This window comes from Ictalurus punctatus, chromosome 6 (genome assembly GCF_001660625.3).
Source record: "Ictalurus punctatus breed USDA103 chromosome 6, Coco_2.0, whole genome shotgun sequence".
Lineage (NCBI taxonomy): Eukaryota > Metazoa > Chordata > Actinopteri > Siluriformes > Ictaluridae > Ictalurus > Ictalurus punctatus.
Window position 1 is genome coordinate 22,480,166 of NC_030421.2, and position 23,185 is coordinate 22,503,350.

Below are 23,185 nucleotides of genomic sequence, written 5' to 3' on the forward strand. Positions count from 1 at the left end.
ATATTAGCTGAATGGAGTGATGGCATAGCTCTGCATTATTGTATTTTGCCTATCCAAAGCTGCCAACTCAAGCACACAAATTAGCCAAGAGGCCTAGCAAGTGGCCTCTCTTCGAACAGTGCCTTAATGTTACTTAACACTACCGTAGTAATGTTGCTGTTTTCATAAATGCTGATGAACATCGTAAAGAAAATCAGCATTTGAATCTTTTTCCATCAATCAGAATGCCAGTTATGTGATGAAGATGTAAAGAAATTGAGTAGGTTGCTAATGTTGCTAATGCATCATTCTTTGTGCTGGAATATTTAAGCTGATTTGGCCTGCAGAATTCTCTGCTTTCTATTCCTATTTCTCATCCAGATTGCTGTAGCATATTAATTTAATATTTATGCAGTCCTTCAGAAAATTCATTCATGGACACTCATGGATTTTTTCCTCTTACTTTTTTAAATGAGAGATTTGACTGCTTTCCATTGGTGTGTTTGGTTTAAAAAACAACAATTTATCATATTTATTAAGCTTTCAGTCTATAATATTAGTAAGGCCTTAGTTTATACATATAAATCATCTAAATTATAATTAGGAATAAAGCCTAATTGTGCATTTTTTAATTAGAAAATAATCAACAATAAGGTGGTGTGTTGTAGTCCTACGCGATGCAGAGTTTTCATCCCAAAGTTGATTCTTTTAATAAAATGCTATGCCCAGAAGTGTTTTATTCATCCTATAACACAGTAATGTTTAATGTTGTGGAACATCCAGGAAACAAATTAGTTTCTGTTATCTCTTACATTATAGTAACTATATATAGTCGTTCCCTCGCCAGCCTCTCTTTTCCCTCTCTAAAAAAAAATGCAGCTTGTCATGTTACGGAGAAACCACAAAGTCCTCTGTCCTGAAGACTTTCCTGTGTGTGCAAGCTTAAAGGAAGAGCTTTGTCTCTAACATTTACATGTTGTTGTTTTTTTAAATTCATTTATAACAGTACCAAATTAGTTTGAGTGAATTAATATAATCATGTGGTGTCTTACAGCCAAATTAATGTTATAGAACATTAATCAACACTTTATGATAAAGATTTGAGAATTCAACAGCGCTGTGGTGTAAAATACATTCATTGTGGCAGTATTTTTTGAGCTAGGAATCTTATCAGTTATGTTCACTTATTCCGGCCCTTCTACTTTAATTTTCCTTTCAGTAAACTAGTAGACTTGAATACAATATGCCTACTATCTTTCATACTATAACCCCCATCATGTTGTTCACTATTTCATGCGGAACACTTGTAACTAATGTTTTCTACTGTAAAAGGTGGCTTTATCACTTCTTACCCAGCAACTTCTGTACAGTGTGATAATGACACATACAGTATTTAGCCGTGCTAACATTACATTACAGTCCAGTGCAGTACTACTACAGTTAGAAATCATCATGACAAGTTAAGCCACAGTCTAATGAGACTTGAGTGATACTGGAGGACTTGGAGAATGGTACCTCGTGTGCTTGTTTGTGTGACTACAGCCTCTGCAGCTTCACCATGCCCGAGGGCGTTTATTACAGTAGCGTTGTGTGTGTGTTTATGAGTGCTGTTATTTGCAAGTGCCAAATTTCCAACCTCTTAGCCAATTTATCTTGTTAAATACTTCTGTGAGTATCTTATGATCTGTCACTTTTTTCATGTTTCTATGTAATGTCTGTGTTTGTCCCTGTTGTACAGTGAGGATGATATCAATGTAGTGGACAGTGCTATACCTCTGAAGCTTTTTTTATCCCATGTGTGTTCAGTGTCCTAATTTGGCAATACAGCTTCTTCAGCAAAGTGGTTAGAAGTGGTAAGAGATTCAGGGATATAGTTCAAAATGCTTTCTCAAAGAAACAAATTCCATTAGGTTAGCAGAACTTGTTGTATGACATCAAAATTGACATAATTTAGTTTGAGACAGGTCATTTTCCATGAAAAATGTAAATACATATATGAAAGGTAAATTTTAGATAGAGCTGCATGGGAAAAGTGGTGTAATTAATGTGTCAAGCAAGAATTGAGATCAAATGGTGGCTCTGGATTATGTCAAACAGCACTACAGCATAATATTGCAATTCTAACTGCATTTAGAAACTGTGTATGTACAATATTTAACTGTGGACTTTTATGTTGTTTTGAAATTACATGACCTTGCTGGTCTTTAATCTGTTCTGGTTATGAATGTGTTGAGCTAAAAAGAATATTGGACTAATTTGAAACTGTTCTTTGAATTACAATGGAAAACTCCTGATAATGGAGACTGATTGGAGAATGTTTAGAAGTTTTGTGTTGTTTTGCTTTAGGACTAAATAATTTGAGACTGGGATAGCAAAGCAGTGCTTTATTCGCTAAACAGAAAGACAACTGTGTTTTAGGTATTGTGTGTGGGGTAATATAACTGTCATCATTAAGATTTTAATGGGTACATCTCTATTGCGTTCCATAAACCGTCTAATATAATCAGTGGATGAGAGAAAAGGTTTTATTAGTCGTGTTGTGTAGACAGACATTGGGTGTGGCTGTTGTAAAGAGGTGAGCAAGCGGCACAGTCACATCAATTCTACTCCAACAGAAGTGTAATTAAAAACCAGTCCGCTTGTACAAGGGGGAAAATGAAATGCAGAGGGAGGCAGATAGACTGAGAGTGAGAGGAAGAAGAAGAGAGGGGATGAGAGTGAGAGAGAGAGAGAGAGAGAGAGAAAGAGAGAGTATGATGTAAAATAGATGTGAGGGAGAGATTTAAACAGGCTGCTATATTGGGGATAATATAATGGAATGTCAGTGGAATAGCAAATCTGGGAAAGTACATCAAGTTTCTGCTGTGAGACAAAGAAAGTACAAAGAGACCTTTATTATAGGTCACCTACTGTTTAATTAAGCAAAAGAAGATATAACCCTGAACTTGACTGTCATTGAAAAGTCTTCTTCTTTGTCCACACGAAAGGAGAAAAAGAAAACTTTGGCTGTTATTGTTCCTTAAGTGGCCTTTTAGAAGCAAGGCCAAATTCAGAGAAAGGTAGTCAGTTCTAGGATAGATGACAGATGAAATGTGAAAGCGAGACTGTCCAACAGAGAAATGTTCATTCCTCTTTTACTTTTTGTGTAGCCTGAATACTTGAATGACTCAGGCTCATTATCTCTTGAATAGAGGTGAGGTATGGAGGACGACAGCGCAGTTGACGCTGATTCTGTCTAAGAGCCTTTTTTAAAGTCTCCCTTCTTATGTTTTAAACATGGTCATGCTCCAATTTGTCTCTCTGTGTGTATAGCCAGTGTTATAGCCAGTGTTGGGTAAGTTGCTCAAAAAAAGTACTCCACTACAGATTACTAATTACTACTTTAAAATTCTAATCTGATTACATTACTGATTACTGCATGTAAAAAGTAATCAGATTACTAATTACTTTACTTTCACGTTACTTTCAAACCCACAAAAATACTCTTTAAAGTGAAACTCATAGTTCTTTCAGTATTTTTAGACAATTGGCATTATCATAAAACCTCGGGTGTTGTCACTGTTTGTAGGACTACCAGACCAATAAAATATAAAACTTTTCTAACTAGGCTAGTTTACTGAGGTTAAGCCAGCCGCTCATCTTGAAAGCACCATTAAGCTAGCCGCACATAAATTTTAGGGGCGCTTTTACAAAGGGAAAAACAAGCGTCCGCGAGCTCCTATACAATAAAAGAAAATTAACTTTTATATAAAACGATCATTTTAAATAAATAAGTAACAAAACAAACACAATAATTTAGTGTCGCTAGCCAAGGGGAGGCACAACTAAGCTATCATTGTATGGGTTTAGCTGCTACAGTGCCATGCAAAGTACATTATCTTTTCTCATGCTCTGCTCATATCATGTTCATGTAAACTGGAACTCATATAGACATTTACACGCCTTGTTTTCCTGCTAAGTATCAGAGGATGTTACTGTTTCAGTTTCACCCCCTTTATTGGTTTAAAAAAAATAAATCGGCAACTATCCATTTTTCCTCACACTGACTGTGAGCTGCGTTTGGCAGAATTGAGATCTGTCAGTGGATAAGACACGAGTGTTTCCACGTATTTTCCTGTAAACCCTGTCTGATTGCTCTCACCTCCGTTTACTGAAGATATAAAATTACAACACCGCCGTCTTCTTTTACTGACATTCAGTTACGTAGTGACGAACTGCTCCAAGTGGAGAATTATTCGGGGCTAAAGAAAAGATCTTCAGGGCAAAACGAGATTTATTTTAAAAATGCATTTTACTTAATACTGTTTTCTTAACAATAATTTTGTAATGCAAATAATGTAATTTTATTGACATCAATAACTGTAATCAAATTACATAAATTTAAAATGTAATGCGTTACATTACTGAGTTATCTGAAAAAGTAATTAGATTACAGTAATGCATTATACCCAGCTCTGAATATAGCACATAATATTAATAAACCAGCTAAAATCTTACCTTATCTAAACTGTTCCAACAAACTCTGGCTTTATAATACATAATAAAGCTTCCTAAAACTGTACATACACTGTCTGTTATAAAGTTGGCACTTGCTTTTTTTATTTTTAGTTGTCAAGCAATGTTTGCTTTTGAACAACCTCCCCAAAAAACTTAAGACCGAGATGTAGCCTTTATTATCACACATACATATGCATACTCATAAATAAAGATACAGTTTAAATAATTTTCTTTTCATCAACATGCTGGGGTCAGAGGGCGGGGTCAGCCGGAATGCGGTGTCTCTGAAGAACAGATGGTTGCTCAAGGGCCCAACAGTGGCAGCTTGGCAGTGCTGGGATTTAAGGAGATATCTAGCGATGAAGGAGACGGTGCTATCCTTGACCTGGTTGTTCTCAGAGAAACATCAGGCGAAAAGTCTAAAATAGGCCGTCACTGATACTTTCTGGAAATATGAAAAAAGACAGCTTTAATTGACAATCAAAGTGATATAAATAATATACTTTATTTAATGTGCATTGCATTTTCTGATTGCTTTTGTTCTTAGATTGTTATGCTGCTAGGCTACAGACAGGTACTCTAATAGTCACACAGACACACACACACACACACACACACACACACAACCTTCTTGTTTCACTTTATCTCCTTGCAAATGCATGACGTCAGGTCGCTAGGCAACTGGATGAGCAAACAGAATCCCTCTCTGCATGGAGGGGTCACCCCATCTCTCAGATCAGCACGTGGCTCTAGCAACCCATTAACTATGTACATGTACACACACACACACACACACACACACACACACACACACACACACACACACACACCTATTAACCTTGTCTCTTCATTTTTCATCGCTTTATGTGTTTACTGGCTTTACTGGTCTTACTGCATCCTAGTCTTTTAATGTTGTGTGAGAAAACAACTGAATGAATGAAAGTAATGGAGCATGTGCTATTGAAAAAAAAACAGTCTCAGATGTTTCTATTCAAGAAAATTAATTAATTAGTGCAAATGGAAAAAAAGATAAGCCACAGATATCTTATGAAATTCTTAGGGAGTGTCTTCGGCAGTATCAGAGCTGTGTTAAGGAAGCACAGTTCAAATATATCTCAGATTTAATTGCACAAAATGCACAAAGGCCAAAGGTACAATTAATGTCTTTTTAAATCCTACTTTGAGTGGCCGTTTAGAGACTTCTACTGTCCTGTGTGACCAATTTGCAAATCATTTTATTCATAAAGTTGAGGACATGAGGTCTAACATACCACCCTGTGGCTCTGTTTTCTTAGAAACACTATATCAGAGCTCTTACATCACTTTCAACTTGGGTCAACTCCCCAACTCTCTGATATTGTTTCTAATATGAAGTCCACAAACTGTCGTTTAGATGTTTTGCCTTCACACATTTTTAAAGAGGTGTTTTCCAGTGTTAAGTCAGGTTGTTACTGCTATTATTTATAGCGCCCTAGAAAATGGAGTTGTGCCAGTTGTGTTTAAACATGCTGTAGTCCAGCCATTGTTAAAAAGGCATCATCTTGACCAACATGATCTGAATAATTACAGACCCAGCTCCAAACTGTCTTTTATCTCAAAAGTCTTGGAAAAAGTTGTTTATTCTCAGGTCTCTTCTTACATGAGTACTTTTTACATTTTTGATGCATTTCAGTCTGGTTTTAGGGAACAGCATAGTTTGTTACCAATGACATTTTACTCTCTCTTGACTCTGGTTCCTGCTGTATTTTAATCCTGCTGGATTTAAGTTCAGCCTTTGATACAGTAGATCATGACATACTGTTAAAGAGACTTAATCATGTGGCTGGGTTTCAAGGACCTGTGTTGATGTGGTTTGCTTCTTACCTTAAGGGGAGAACTTGTTCTGTTAATGTAGGAAATTGTTTCTCATCTCATGCACAGATCTTTTATGGTGTTCCTCAGGGTTCCATTTTGGGACCTCTTTTGTTTGTAATACAGTATCTCACAAAAGTGAGTACACCCCTCACATTTTTGTAAATATTTGATTGTATCTTTTCGTGTGACAACACTAAAGAAATGACACTTTGCTACAATGTAAAGTAGTGAGTGTACAGCTTGTGTAACAGTGTAAATTTGCTGTCCCCTCAAAATAACTCAACACACAGCCATTAATGTCTAAACCACTGGCAACAAAAGTGAGTACACCCCAAGTGAAAATGTCCAAATTGGGCCCAATTAGCCATTTTCCCTCCCCGGTGTCATGTGACTTGTTAGTCTTACAAGGTCTCAGGTGTGAATGTGGAGCAGGTGTGTTAAATTTGGTGTCATCGCTCTCACACTCCCTCATACTGGTCACTGGAAGTTCAACATGGCACCTCATGGCAAAGAACTCCCTGAGGATCTGAAAAAAATAATTGTTGCTCTACATAAAGATGGCCTAGGCTATAAGAAGATTGCCAAGACCCTGACACTGAGCTGCAGCACGGTGGCCAAGACCATACAGCGCTTTAACAGGACAGGTTCCACTCATGGTCGACCAAAGAAGTTGAGTGCACGTGCTCAGCATCATATCCAGAGGTTGTCTTTGGGAAATAGACATATGAAAGCTGCCAGCATTGCTGCACAGGTTGAAGGGGTGGGAGGTCAGCCTGTCAGTGCTCAGACTATATGCCGCACACTGCATCAAATTGGTCTGAAGCTGTTGTCCCAGAAGGAAGCCTCTTCTAAAGATGATGCACAAGAACGCCTGCAAACAGTTTGTTGAAGACAAGCAGACTAATTAATTGGATTACTGGAACCATTTCCTTGGTTCAGATGGTGTCAAGTGTGTGTGGTGGCAACCAGGTGAGGAGTACAAAGACAAGTGTGTCTTGCCTACAGTCAAGCATGGTGGTGGGAGTGTCATGGTCTGGGGCTGCATGAGTGCTGCCGGCACTGGGGAGCTACAGTTCATTGAGGGAACCATGAATGCCAACATGTACTGTGACATACTGACGCAGAGCATGATCACCTCCCTTCGGAGACTGGGCTGCAGGGCAGTATACCAGCATGAAAACGACCCCAAACACACCTCCAAGATGACCACTGCCTTGCTAAAGAAGCTGAGGGTGAAGGTGATGGACTAAACCCTATTGAGCATCTGTGGGGCATACTCAAACAGAAGGAGGAGGAGCACAAGGTCTCTAACATTCACCAGCTCCGTGATGTCGTCATGGAGGAGTGTAAGAGGACTCCGGTGGCAACCTGTGAAGCTCTGGTGAACTCCATGCCCCAAGAGGGTTAAGGCAGTGTTGGAAAATAATGGTGGCCACACAAAATATCGACACTTTGGGCCCAATTTGGACATTTTAACTTAGGGGTGTACTCACTTTTGTTGCCAGCGGTTTAGACATTAATGGCTGTGTGTTGAGTTATTTTGAGGGGACAGCAAATTTACACTGTTACACAAACTGTACACTCACTACTTTACATTGTAGCGAAGTGTCATTTCTTCAGTGTTGTCACATGAAACGATATAATCAAATATTTACAAAAATGTGAGGGGTGTACTCACTTTTGTGAGATACTGTATATGTTTCCCCTTGGTCACATTATTCAGAAACACAACTTGTCAAATCACTGTTACACTGATGACACACAGCTTTATTTTCCTGTAAATTCGAATAACAGCTGTTCTCTGTCAAATTTGTTTGAATGTCTTTATGACATTAAATACTGGATGGACACGAATTTTTATTCACAGCTAAATAGTGATAAAACTGAAATAATCATTTCAGCTATTGCTATTTTCAGTCAGTTAGGTCCTCTGTCTACCAGTGTGCATGATTGTCTCAAAAACCTTGGTGTCATTCTCATTATGTTTTGATAAGCAGATCAGTACTGTTGTCAAAAGCAGATTTTTTCAGCTGAGATCTATTGCTAAATCAAGAAAATGCTCTCTAAGAAACACTTGGAAAAGGATATTCATGCTTTTATAACATCAAGGTTAGACTACTGTAATTCCCTCTATTTTATATTGCCTAAAACTGCTCTAGATCGCTTGCAAATGCGGCAGCTAGATTGCTAGATTATTAACTGGCACCAGAAAACATGAGCACATTACTCCTGTCCTCGCCTCTTTATACTGGTTGCCAGTCAATTTCCGCATTGATTTAAAAATTCTGTTATTCGTTTTTAAAGCTTTGCATTTACTTGTTCCCCAGTACATATGCGATCTCCTTAGCCTGTATTTTGCCGCAAGATCTCTTCGATCATCCAGCCTTTCAGTCCCTTGTTCACGTTTTAAAACCAAAGGTGACCGGGCATTCGTAGTACAGTCATGGCCAAAAGTTTGCAATCACTATACTATATATTATATATGTAAAGTGATCGCAAACTTTTGGCCATGACTGTAGCTGCTCCCAGGCTCTGGAATAGTCTCCCTTTTCATATTAGAACTTCACCCACTATTGTCATGTTCAAATCTTCTCTGAAGACCCATTTTTATACATTATATTCAGTAATTCGGTCTGAGGGTGTAGAATTTTCATTTGTCCATCGTTATTTGATACTATTAAATGTTTTAAATCTGTTTTATACTACTTGTACAGCAGTTTGGTTTCAACTTCTATTGTTTTTAAATGTGCTTTATGGAAAAAAAAATCTGAACTAAACTAAAAATCTTAAGAGTCATTAACTACACAGGTAATATGCCATAATATGAATGTCTGACTTAAATAAAAAGCAACTTAAGCACTTGTGTAAACCAAATCTGTATACAGAGAACTTTGCCTGTATAAATATTGATCTAACTTTTGAATTTAAGTTACTGACTTTGAATATGGCTTTTATTCCTTATCCTATCCCTAATCCCTAATCTGTACTTAGAAATAGGAAAAAGATTTGGTGTCTTTCTACATAGATAACTGATTCATTGTGCCAGATACACCCATACAGTATATTATGCCTGCTATCAATCATATTATAATTCCCATTAGGGATGTCACGAGAACCAATACTTCGGTAACAAGTCGGTACCAACATTCTTAAAACGTGACGGTACTTGTTTTTCTGCAGTACCATTAGTACCGTTTGTAACGAAAGTACCGGAAGTACCAAGGTTGCTATTCTTCCGCACCTGATGGGGGCAGCAAATACGTGCAAGTGTTTTAGTCGGTCCACAAGTGGTGAAGAAGAAGAGGAGCGCCTACAAGCACACAGGAAAAACTACAGAAGTTTAGCTTAGCTTAACAAGTTTAGCTCCGCCCCAACTCGTTGAGAGGAAAGCGAGTATTTGGCGAAGCACCTGAAAGATGGTCCTATATTATATTTGTTTGCGGCAGCCAGCATTGTTGCCGTGAAACCAGCTAACGTTATGCTCCATGTAATGTTTGCGATAGCCAGTTATTTGTTAACGACTCTAACGCATTGCGATGTTATAAACTACCTCCGAATGGGTCACCATGCATCGCCATTCAGCCCGTGTCCTGTCAGCTAAATGTAGCTACTGTCACTAATAATTATTCAAATGTTCATGCTTTTAATAAATCATTTTGGCCTGCCACCATATCAGTGAATTTAAACTAATGCTTGCATTCAGAGTATAAGGTGTGTGTGTGTGTGTGCTCACGTTTAGGAGTGCACCTCTGGAGACTCATTGTCAGGCAGTGTTTGATAAATAAAATACCCTCCCCTCTATTCCTCTTCCCCCCCCTCTCTCTCCCCCTCTCCGTCTCTCTCCCCCTCGCCCTCTTTTTCCCAGTATCAGCCAGAGGAGGATGTCCTCCAGGAGAGTTTTTTTTATTTGATTTTTTTAATTTTATTTTTATACCACACTTTGGTATCGAGTACTGTGTACTTTTGGTGGCATCGGTACCGACTACTAGATTTTTGGTATCGTGACATCCCTAATTCCCATCATACTGTTCACGTTCTTCATGTGTAACACTTGTGACTGACGTTTCCACAGTCAACCACTGTGAACTGTGACGTTATCAGTTCTTACCCAGACAGTTCTGTGCAGTGTGATAATGAAACATATTTAGCAGTGCTAATATTATATTACAGTCCATGCATTGACTAAATACAGTCAACTAAATATCACCATGGCAAAGATGTCAAGCTAAAAATTAGTGTAACTTGTATCAGCAAGTGATATTGAAGGACCTGAGCTTTGTGTGCATATATGTGGACTACAACCACTACAGCTCCACCATGCCTGAGGGCATTTATTACAGTAATACTGTGTTTTGTCTGTGTTCATGGGTGCTCAGTTATTTGCTAGAGTGACAGTACCAACCTGCCTCTCAGCCTCTTCAACTGTCACAAACATTAGTATCTTCATTCATGCAATGTTGAATCACTGGGATAGAGTACATGAAACTGAGATAATAACTTTTCCCTGAATTTTATATTTGCACAGCCATTGATTTATTTGTAATGGTCATAGCAGTAGATCAGTGTAGTTTCTATAGCCTAAGTCTACATTGACATATGGCTATAAAAATATTAAACAATTAAAATGAGCTCTTAAATCTGCAGCAGCCTGCAGAAGGAAATTATACTCATCTGTTTATGTTCCATATTATTTCTGGATCAGGATGATGGAAAAAACTGTAAAACAGAGTGTTATGTTTGCATCATTTAAGAAATTAAATAGGTTGAAGTTACAGTAGAACTAAAATAGGTTAATGGATTTCTGATTAAAAATAACAATACTGTAGAATAAAATAGAAATAAATAAAAAAGAGAAAAGGAAAGAGATGGTAATATAATAAAAACTCATTAGAGTTTTGAGGAAAATATCACACACTAAAACAATGAAATCTATACATTCATAAAAAAATCTTTCCTTAGCAGCTGTAACTGTGACAAACACTTTCTACATAAATAATTGCTAAGCAATTTTTCCAGCCATTTTTCAGGGATACTTTTCTGGGTTTTTTCCCTTATAGATTTGTGGAGGTGTTTGGAGATCAATCTTAAATCTTTTGGTGTAATTCCTCACAAATCACTGTGATTGGTTTAAGGTATGGTGGAGTAGGCCTGTGTCTGTTGTCTACAAATATCTCTTGTACGGATTTGTGTCCCCAAAATTTTGTTTGACAGTGATACATACAATAATAATGCTAATAATAGTTTTTCAAAAAAAACACCAGGCTCCAAAAAATTATAGATAAATAGCAGAAGCTTTAGGAGTGGCCAAATCAACAATTTGGTGCATTCTTAAAAAGAAGGAATGCATTGGCAAACTCCGCAACACCAAAAGGCCTGGAAGACCATGGAAAACAACTAAAGTGAACGACTGCAGAATTCTTTCCTTGTTAAAGAAAAACCCCTTCACAACATCTAGTCAAGAACACTCTAGAGGAGGTACTGTAGGTGTATGATTGTCAAAGTGTACAATCAAGATACACCTTCATGAATGTAAATACAGACGGTTTACCTCGAGATGGAAACCACTGGTAACACTCAACAGCAGAAAGGCCAGATTAGACTTTGAAACAAAAGCCTGACCAGTTCTGATGCAAGATTAATTTATGCCAGAATGATGAGAAGAGTATGGAGAAGGAAAGGAAGGGCTCATGATCCAAAGCACACCACATCATCTGTCAAACATGTGGAGGAAGTGCTATCGCATGGGTAAGTATGGCTGTCAGTGGAACTGGGTCACTGGTGCTTATTGATGATGTGACTGAAACAATGGCGGTAATTCCTAAACATTTAATTCAATATTTTAGTTAAAACTCTTGAATTAAAACTGAAAGTCTACACTTTCACAATCACATCAATCTTGGTGGTATGGACCTGACTGTATATAATGTGAATTTTACACATATACTCTATACATAATTACAGTTGACATTCATTAGGAGTTATTACTCGTATTTATATAGCTCCTGTCATTTCCAGATAATTACATAGCCTTATTAGATTCCTTTAAATCAAATCATTTAATTAAACATGAATAAGCACCACTAATCAAACCCAATTTACAGTATATCAGTGTGTCAATCAGTGTTCATCTTTGAAAGCTTACATGCCCTATATTAAGTTCCTCTGATGGTTAGCTGCCTCGCTGATGAGACAAAGATGAAACAAAGTGATGGGTTGCAATGAAAAACTATGGCTGGTTATGGATAGTCTCACAGCTAGACATCAACTAAGGAGAGCTTACAGCGCTTACATTAACCAGAATATCTGGCAACACCTCCAAGTTCTGGAATGATTTCCTGTTTAATGTGTTTAAAGTACACCAGCATCACTTATTGTGAATATATTCTCACAGCTTTCAATATATTGAAAACTGCAGCATAATATAATTCAGGATATGACCATTTTTGTGAAAAGATATTTGAATTTATTCATTCTGGTTAGGCATGTATTCTTAATTTTCAACTAAAATTGGCCAGCCTTTAATCATGGTTTATAAATTTATTATTAGGTTTTTTATGAGCAAATATACTAGGACTTTCCATGTCATCATATGTCTTTGCATCAGTTGTATCTACTGGATAGATTCATATAAATATGAGAGTTATCATATAACTGATTATTTACACATCTGATTCATAATGCATACACACAGGCCAACAGCAGGGAACCAGGCAATGATTTTAACCATAGAATAGAAATGGTATAAAAATCTTTTTGTTCTTTGTCAAGAAACATGTTACTCTCTGATACGTCTCAGTAAAAATATGTAATTTTCATGTTTTTGTCATTATTTTTGAATGGCATTTTTACAGAGATTGCATGCTCTGAAACTGCTCTTAAAAATCTGTTGTTAGTAGCAGGGCTGAATGTGATACACAGCCAATACCTTTTCGGACTAGTTTAGTCTATGTTAAATGCCATGTTTTTAAAAGAGACTAAACAGGTATAACAGATGTCAGTATTGTTCGTGCTAGGTTGACACATTACCATCAGCTGCACTAAGATTGTGTGACACTAATAGTTATTTTCTCAATGCATTCTTGTGCCAGAACTATAGTGGAACAAAAACACAAGTGAGGCTACTACTTTTCCATTTATTCTGTGCTTAAAATAAACCCAGTGAGTTTACATTGATCAAGCTGATTTAAATGTCATAGCATGTGTGAGGGCCCTTGAATCTTTAGACCTGCCTGCACCATATACTGTATACACACTTGTTCACCCACACATACAGGTCCCAAACCTTTTGTCTTTAAAGACTGTAAAATATAATGATAGTGAAAATAGACCAAATCAGTTAATAGAGAGCAATTCCTAGGAGTTGAGTCACTTAGAATAACTTGTAACATATAATGTTAACTTAATCAAACAAAAAATATTGAAAGCTTAAGATTCATGGGTTGATGATGCATCACATACATGTTTAGTACATATATAGACATGTTAGAATGTTCTGAAACTGTCAAAAGTTAGAAAATGTATTAAAATATTCAAATAATGACATTTTAATAATGTTTATAAAACAATAGCATAAACTATGTGCTAATTCTTGATTATGGTCGTTTTTTTTTTTAAACTATGTGTCAAATTGGTTTGTATGAATGGCAAGTGGAGCTGAACTTGATTTCAAAATTGCAAAAGTCAAAGACAATGGCTGCATATTTAAGTTTTATCAGAAACGTGTGTGTTCATTTTGATTAGTTTATTATGTATTTTTGACATACCTGGCAAACAAAAATGCAAAACATTAAAGTCTGGGCACCTAATTGTAGTTAGGTAAATTAAACATTTAGGACATAACAGATTGGTTGAAGAATTGTTTTAATCACATTTTCATGCAATGAATTTGGGCAACTCCAAACATCAACATATTAATGAAATGGTACATGGTGGCTTAGTGGTTAGCATGTTTGCCTTGCACCTGTGGGGTTGGGGGTTTGATTCCTATGGTACTGTTCCCTCATTATTAGCATACCCCTAAATCCCAATTTAACCCCTGCTGTCCTTTTCCTTTTTGCCTCTTGATATTTGCTTGCAGCTAATGTTTTTTATTCTAATATCTGGAGGCAAAGATTTATCAAATCACCACTAACACTGTGTAATAAATATGTTAATTTCAATTAAATGAAAAAGGTATTTTGATTATGTCACTGTGATGCATTGTTTTCTGAGATTGTCTGGTAGTATTGATACTGATACCAGATAATAAGTAGTCATGAGATAGTAAAGAGATGTATAATTCAGGAAGACATTTTATAATACACTTTGTGCTGTTAATCCCTGGAGACTGTTGGTTACTCATAAAATAAAACAGAAGTAATAATCATCTGTGGCATTCCTTAACTAATAGAACATTACCTATAGATTTGTCATTTCTTTTCTTTTTGCTTCTCCCCACTTCATCATTGCAGTTCCTCTTGATCAGTCTCCTAACAGATGTTTTATGGGCTTTGATCTCCTGTTCTTCCCATTCCCCATGGCAATGCTGGTAAACTGCTGTTGATTTTTCACTGCGCTAAACCTCACTCTGTTCTCGGAGAGAGAGATGCATTGATTGGTGTTGCACACTGAGCACAGAGGCAGGCCATGCACATGTGATCCAGCTACTGACTGGCCCTTTGAACATGAAATGTGTGGAAGACCAATGCTATGTTGTTTTCTAAGGATTAACTGGAACAAATAAAGTCCTGGATTTGGGATTAATAATATAGTAACCTTTTCTCAATATAAAATGAACAAATATTTATATATTTAGCACTTCTTCCTATATTGAATTTAAATAGTTATTTACATTTTTAATGATACGCCAATGCTGAGTATCATTACCAAAACTGGTTTGAAAGACTGGATCAGTATTATATCAGGTTTGACATAAACTCCCTGGCCAAAGAATTAGTTGCATCCACCAACAGCATGGCCTTATTGTATAGTGTCAATAGGTTGCCCGGTTGAACAAATGCAGCTTAACTTAAAAGCAGAATGTCATTTATTGACCAGATACTGAGGTTGCCTTTTGTACTTCATGTCCAAGCAGAACACAACACTGACATTCCTATGTTCCAGGATGACGACTGTAATGTGTGTAGTGCCAAATGTGTGTGTGACTTATTTGAAAACATGATGGAATACTCAGACACTTTGGGAGTATGATGGAGGATTTAAAAAATGTAGTAAAATTTGTTGAATTTGAAGTGCCAAATAAACCCACATTAAGGCCTGGTGATCAGTGACTGGGTCAGTCAAGCTGTCTCAGTGTTCCGTCATGCTTGCCAAACAATTCACACACAGATTTGGCCCAATGCACCCTAAAGTTGTTATTCTGAAATGTGGGATGGGATGAGGCACTGCTACAGTATTGGTGGATGCAGATTTTTTTCTCTGGAGAGCTTATTTTCCAATTTGACCCAGCGTTATATGGAGTAACACATTATACACATGAATAAAGGATGCTAAATGACACATTTCACTATTGTGTCAATGATATTTGTATAACTTACAAAAACTTTGCTTACTTATACTTACTACATATACTTACAGTGCTTAATCCAATATCTAAATATGTAGTAGTTATTCACACTATTATTTTATATTATGGCGCCATTATTGATATTATTGATTACTGTACATGCATTTACTCTAAGCCCCTATCATCGAAATATGTATACTAGTATTTAATTATCTGTTTCTCTCTGTAGGTTGATGTGGTTCATGGACCGTCCGTTCTCTCCTGTGTGAAGTTCCCTCCAGTGCAAATCACAACCCCTTCCTGTCACACTTCGTCCATTTCACCTTGACTCTGCACTCGTGCCCTCTCATCTCTCCATTCCAGCACTGCCCCCCTCCAGCACCACCTTTTTGCCATCTGGTCACTGAGGGAGTTGGGATGATGCCAGTCATGCACACCTACAATTTCTGTTTCAACCAGGGCTAATCAGAGGCGTCTCCAAACACCCCTCCTCGCCACACACACCGCAGCGGGCGAGATGGGCGACTGTAGCTGGGTGTGTTTGAGCCCAGCCGAGTTCTCCCAACTTCAGCAATACAGCGAGTGTGAGTACCAAGCAAAAGTCATCCACAGGGCGAAAGTGTGTTCTTGATGGTCTGAATCCTAGACTCAGAGCATCAAGGTCTCCATGCTGTCTTTGCTCCATCATTCTACAACAGCTAAATTATTGCTAAATAATTAACTAAATTAAATTGTAGTATTTAAATGAGCAAAAGAAAGCCTTCATATCTCATCACCATTCATAGAGCCCTGTGAATTAAATTTTCAAGTACATCAAACATTAAAATTAATAAATTGCATGCAGAATCATATGGGACTGCACTTAATAAAACTGTAGATTCTTTGTAATGTCTAGCTATATAATATCTGTCTTTTTTTTATATTTTAATTTTGACATGTCCACTCCACCATGTTTTTGTCTCCTAACTGCATAAAAATGATCTAAGAGTAACTATTTCTTAGATCATTCTTGGTCTTTGTGATGGCAAATGGCACATACCCTATAACTAACTCAGCATCAGTATCACAACAATCATTGCCTTGTATTATAACACATGATAAAAAATATGAATGTGAAGGTGTCCTCAGAAAGGACACTTCTTTGAGTCCATATACTAAATTCTCAAGGACACACCCTATTCAAAGACACTCTCCCTGATCTTCAGTCTATATACATATCAACCAGTGCATCAGTACCATTGAATAGACTAATAATATAGAGTTTCTGTCAGTTTAGAGCAAAGTAGAAATCCACCATAGCCCGGTACTCTGTGAGGCCAGTAAACACAACGCTTAGTGCAGCCACAAACACATAGACAATGAGCGCCATCACAAAACACAATAACAGTTAACAAATACTGTACATTTGACAAAAACAGCAAAAAGCCTACTCGCCAAAACCAAACATAAAAAAGGGGGATGTGGAATATAAGACAGGATTGCAAAATAAAACAGGATGCATTCATCCCATGTAACAATTCACCCCTACTGTAATTTAGTTTTTTATTCCTCTATAATTTGTTTCCAATTTCTAATATTTAGTATCTTATTTTTAGGCAGCTGAATGATTTTTTTTTTTTTTTTTTTGTAGTCTGTAAGACAGCTAAATGTAATTTTTTTTGAACATGTAATTTGGAGCTATTATGTGTAAATGTCTCTGACACCAGGCTTTTGGGAAACTTTTGGGAATGTAGGCTATATTGACAGCAAGTATTGATGCCCTGTGCCATGAAACATCAGGAAAGGGACCACCATAGGAACACCCATGACCAGATTTTATTTGAGTGGTGAACTAACCACATCAAAGTGGTGTTAGTGGCAGTATGTGTATCACGCTTTTAGGTTGAGTATTGTCCACAGCTAAAAATATCCATCTAATAGTATCCTGTGTTGAGAAACCCACCATCAACAAAGTACTAGAGGACAACTAACATAAATTGTCTCTAATTATATACCTACAATGTACAGTCATGGGAAAATGAAAGTATATATTTTTTTTTATAACAAATATGTGGTCCTCATCAACTTCTGTAAACAAACGTATAACCTCAGGTGACAACAAAAAACATAACAGATTTCAATATGTAGTCATTTTTTTCCAAAAAGTAAACCAACATTTAGAAACCAAGTGGGGAAAAATAAGTACATCCTATAATTCAGTAACATGTAGAACCACCTTTAGCAACAATAACTTGAAGTAAAAGTTTCTTTAGGGCTTTATCAGTCTCTCGCATTGTTCTGGAGAAATTTAGCCCCACTCTTCTTTACTTAAGTTCATTGATGTTTGAGGGCATTTGTTTATGCACAGCTCTCTCATGATCCCTCCACAGCATCTCAATGTGGTAGAAATCTGGACTTTGACTTGGCCATTCCAATACTCTGATTTATTTTTCTTTAGTCATTCAGATGTCGCTTTGCTGGTGTGCATGGGATCATTGTCCTGTTGCATGACCCAATTTTGTCCCAGCTTAAGCTGCTGGACAGATGGCCTCACATTTGTCTTAAGAATATACTGGTATGAAGTGGAATTCATCACGGTCTCAATGACTGCAAGTTTCCCAGGTCCTGTGGCTGCAGAAGAAGCCCAAATCATCATCCCTCCACTATCATGCCTGACAGTTGGTATGAGGTGTGTGTGGTGATAAACTGTGTGTTTGGTTTTTGCCAAACATGGCACTGTGCATGATGTCCAAACATCTCTACCTAGCTCTTTGTCCATGTAAGCCATACTTATTTAGTATTTATTCTTATTGTGCAAGTATGGTTGTCATGGACAAATGGCTAGGTAGAGATGTTTGGACCTCATGCACAGAGCCATGTTTGGCAAAATCCAAACACAGTTTATCACCACACACACCTCATACCCATTAACATTTAATGTGCTCACAGAGGCCTGTAGGTCGCATGATGTAGTTTTTATATTTATATATATATATAATATATACACACACACACACACACTCACACACCTCATACCCATCAACATTTAATGTGCTCATTAATCTGAGCATGAAAGGTCTGATCTTGGACTGAATTTTATGGGACACTCACTTGTGTAGAAGTTAGTGACACAATTGATATGTAGGCCCTAATAAATAAAGGTGTGTCTAATAAAGTGACCAGTGAGAATATACATTATTTCAAATCCCCAATAACTGCTCACACTACCATGTCACTACTTTGTCAACAGTACTGGGAATTGTCCAGCACCCATTAATATCTATTGATCAGCAGTGGTTCTATGGCCTTCTTTTACATGTGTGTAGTCTGTAATGCTTGCTTCCCTCTTACACTATTATGTAAGATGTCAACCCTGAAGCATTTTTCCAAATAACTGTCAATTGGAGGCAGAAATGAAAGGAGATCAATACAAATCAGATAAAATGAAAAATTTTTACTTTTAACATTTACCAGATTTTAAAAGACAATAAGTAAAAGACAAGGCTTAAACAGCCTAGTACAAAAGCTTTGACCCTCTTTTTTGGACCATAAACAACAATTTTGGGTGGTTGAAAAAATTGATATACTGTCATTATGAACTTTGTAACATTGTTAATAATTATCAGATTTATTTAGCCATTGAGATTTTTTTATTTAAATATTGGATGACTGTTGATGAAAGTAGTGCACATTATGTATGTACCTCCATTATAAATGGTTTGTTATATTACCGCTGCCAGCACAAGAGTTTGTGTGTGTCTGTGTGTGTGTGTGTGTGTGTGTGTGTGTGTGTTTTGGAAGAATATGCGTTATCATTGGCCCTTATATTTTTGTCTCTCACACTTACACACACTTATACAAACATAGAGGGACCTTTTTTCCCCTGAGTCCTCACACTGCTCAGTAGCCCACCTGAGCATAACATGTACACATTCAGTAGTTCTATGCATATGTAACACATATGTATCAATATTGCAAATTGTAATTATATAGTGTGATTTATAGAGGAGTCTAATTTACTACTTGGATCCCTATTTAAATGCCTGCTATATATTTAAAAGCTAGTTAGAAATCCCAGCTTTCAAAAATCAGGCACATTTGAATTTTATCTTTATTGAATGAAAACAGCTTTTGCATATAGGATATGGGCATTTGATCATATACCATATGTCCTGGGGTCTAATCTTATCCGCAAAGGACCAATGTGGCTGCAGGTTTTCATTCCAGCCAAGCAGGAGCCATCTGACAGTCGATTGAAGACCAAGATGAATTGATGGAATCAGTTGCCTCTTGCTTGGTTGTAACGAAAACCTGCAGCCAATGCTGTGCTGTCTGGGAAAGTATTGACACCTAAATTGCCTTCTGAATGAGCAGTAATCAACAAGTCACTGTTACAGATGTACAGTTATCTTCTGATACAAGCTGCATTTATACATGATGCAATTATGAGCATTATTGTAAGGAAGAAAATCGTCTTGTTCATTAAAAGCAATGCATTTTGTATTTGTGTCAGTTGTATAAGTGTTAGTGGACAGGCTAATGTTCCTTTAACTAAGTCAGATAGAAATTTGCAGATAGAGATAGGTAGATAGAGATCCTACTGTTACCCTGCTGCCAGCTACAGCATTAATGGGACAGCAAGTCACAAAGCAAATAAATATGATTCTATAGTTCCTCTCAGAATTATTCTCCTCCATTTCATCCCTTGCATGTTTTTGAAAGGTACGTATTTGAAAGGTGTGTGTGTGTGTGTGTGTGCGCGCGTGTGTGTGAAATATATTTGCCAGATTGACTTAAAAAAAAAATCAGCCTAAAGAGATGTGTTTTTTCATGCTCTCTCAGTGTCAGTGTGTGGATTTTTCTCAAAGTAAGGAGAATAATGGGTCTCTGGGTCTCTGCTTCATGTCAACTCAAAGCTTAGTCTTTTTAGATGTATATACATCAATACTAATGGCATTTAGCAGATGTATTTTTCAGCGCTGCATAGCCCTCAGTCATCATATGTGTTCCTCCTCTCTATCCAACCTCTGGCATTTTGCAGTAAAGAGGATCATTTACATGGAACTGTGATCAAAACTGAACAAACAGTTTATAAATCTCAGTCAGTGATAGTGTGAGGTCATTCTTTCCCATTTCACTAACCACAAGTTGGCTTTGTCGCCAGTTGAACCTGTGGAAAATGACTCGTTTTTGCTTCGGCCATGAAGTGGTTAGGTTTAGTTTTTGCTCTTTTTTAGTTTATAGTGCTTCATTCTGACTAAACTGGCTCCTTCAGTTTGGAGGGAAAATACCTTCCACCCACTAGTTAATTGGTAAACTTTCATAGGTGTATCAGTTCTAACGTTTAAATCCAAATATTAATTATAAAAAGTACATTTCCTTTTGATTGCTTTGTCATTTATTTTTCCTATTTTGGTCATTTCATTCTATCATGTATTTGTATTTTTTTTCTCCAATTTTTTATTTATGTAGAAAAAAATCACCTAGTATTTAATCTTGTTTTTTTTTTTTTTAAATCAAATGTAATATTTAAATTAAATTTAATATTGTAACATTTTGTATTATAATATTATACATTATACAATATTACGCATTATTGTAAGGGTATTTTGGGGGCTGGGGGGATAGACAGTAAACAGGGGTGAACAAATTATGAATTCAAGTAAAAGCCCTAGTGTGCTGCCCAGTCTAGCCCAATCCCATCATTTGGTTTCCCAGAAGTTAGTTAGTAAGAGCTAGACTACAGACCACAAGATGCACAATTATTTCATATCTTAATTGTATTCTCCTTATTCTCTCCTAAGAAAGTTTCAAATGTTATAAAAGTCAGCAAGTTGTTGGCCAACGTTACATCACATGTGAAACATATTCAATTTGGGGGATTTTTACACACAACAGTCTCTAGAGTTTACACAGAATGGTCTGAAAACAAAGAAAGTTCTGTGGGTGGAAATGCCTTGTTAATGAGCGCGATTAGGGGAGAATGGCCAGACTGGTTTGTGCTGACAGGAAGGCTATGGTAACTCAAATAACCACTCTTCACAAGAAAAGCATCGCAGAATGCTATACATAAAACCATAAGGGGGTGGGCTGCAATAACAGCAGAAGATCACATCAGATTCCACTCCTATCAGCCAAGAACAGGAATCTGAGTCAGAGAAGAACTCAAGAACTGAAATTGGTCAGAATAAGTTTGGAAAAACATCGCCTCATCTTTTTCCAATCTTCTACTGGCTAGGTTCAGTGAGCCTATGCAACCTGTAGTGTGTGTGTGTGTGTGTGTGTGTGTGTGTGTGTGTGTGTGTGTGTGTGTGTGTGTGTGTGTGTATGTGTATGTATGTATATATATATATATATATATATATATATATATATATATATATATATATATATATATATATATATATATATATATATATATATATAATGTTCCTAATATATATAGTATATACATGTTCCTATGTATATGACAGCTTTGCACTGGACTTTTGATGAAAACTTGCTAGTCAAAAAACAAAAGTCAACAAAAAACAAAAGTCAAAAAAAAAAAGAAATAGGGCTTTTTGTTTCTTTTTCTGGTTGTTGAATCTACTGGTCTTCTGGAGACTATACACAAAAATGAATAACCTGACACAAAATCTGCTTGACCCAGCGCCTAGGCTACTAATTTGTCCAACCCTTGTAAAGCTCTAGTGTGAGATGTAAGCAGTTCAGTCACATTGAGTCTGATTTGTTGTCAGTGGGAGACACTGGAATCACCCCAACTGCACAAGTTCAGACATTAGTATTTGTCTGCAAAAACAACTTCTGCTGTGGTAAACGCTACTAATAGACATAATGACTCAAACATAGACTGGTGGGTATGAGAAAACAGAGTGAAGCTGTGTGCCTTATTTGTTGGCATTACAATCCTTATTGCAGTTTTAAAAGTATTCATATGAATATTACAAATGCATAAATAAGGTATAACATATGCCATTTAGAACTAGTTTTACTAGGCTGACTAGACTAGTTAGTTAGTCCTGCTAATCTACAGTCCTAAAGTCTTAGACACATTCTGGAAAACAGAGATGCTTTCAAAATTTATAAAGTGAAATATATATATATATATATATATATATATAATATACGGTTTACCTTTAAAATTATTTAAGGTGCATAAACATAATTTATTTTTAGCATGAAGCTTTAAGGTAAACTACATTCACCTTTCTAGGTAAAAGATACATACGGTACAAAAGGTGTACTCTTGAGTGTACCGCCTGAGTGAAAAGGAAACATATGGTTTAGTACCTTTTTTTTTGTGCAGTTTTTTAAGGAAATCCGCTGGTAGTTTGTTCCAACCGTCTTGGGGGAAAATGCCACATTTCT

General features: G+C 36.7%; 1 protein-coding gene across 3 annotated transcripts in view; it reads left to right on the forward strand.

The window, feature by feature from the left end:
• Positions 1-23,185, forward strand: part of LOC108266954 (diacylglycerol kinase beta) — a 106,731-nt gene that overhangs the window by 21,136 nt on the left and 62,410 nt on the right. For all 3 annotated transcript variants that reach the window (XM_053681023.1, XM_047156027.2, XM_053681025.1), the window contains exon 2: positions 16,065-16,419. In XM_053681023.1, coding sequence (XP_053536998.1) covers positions 16,353-16,419 — 67 coding nt within the window. In that variant the 5' untranslated portion in view covers positions 16,065-16,352. The remainder of the gene's footprint in view (positions 1-16,064; positions 16,420-23,185) is intronic.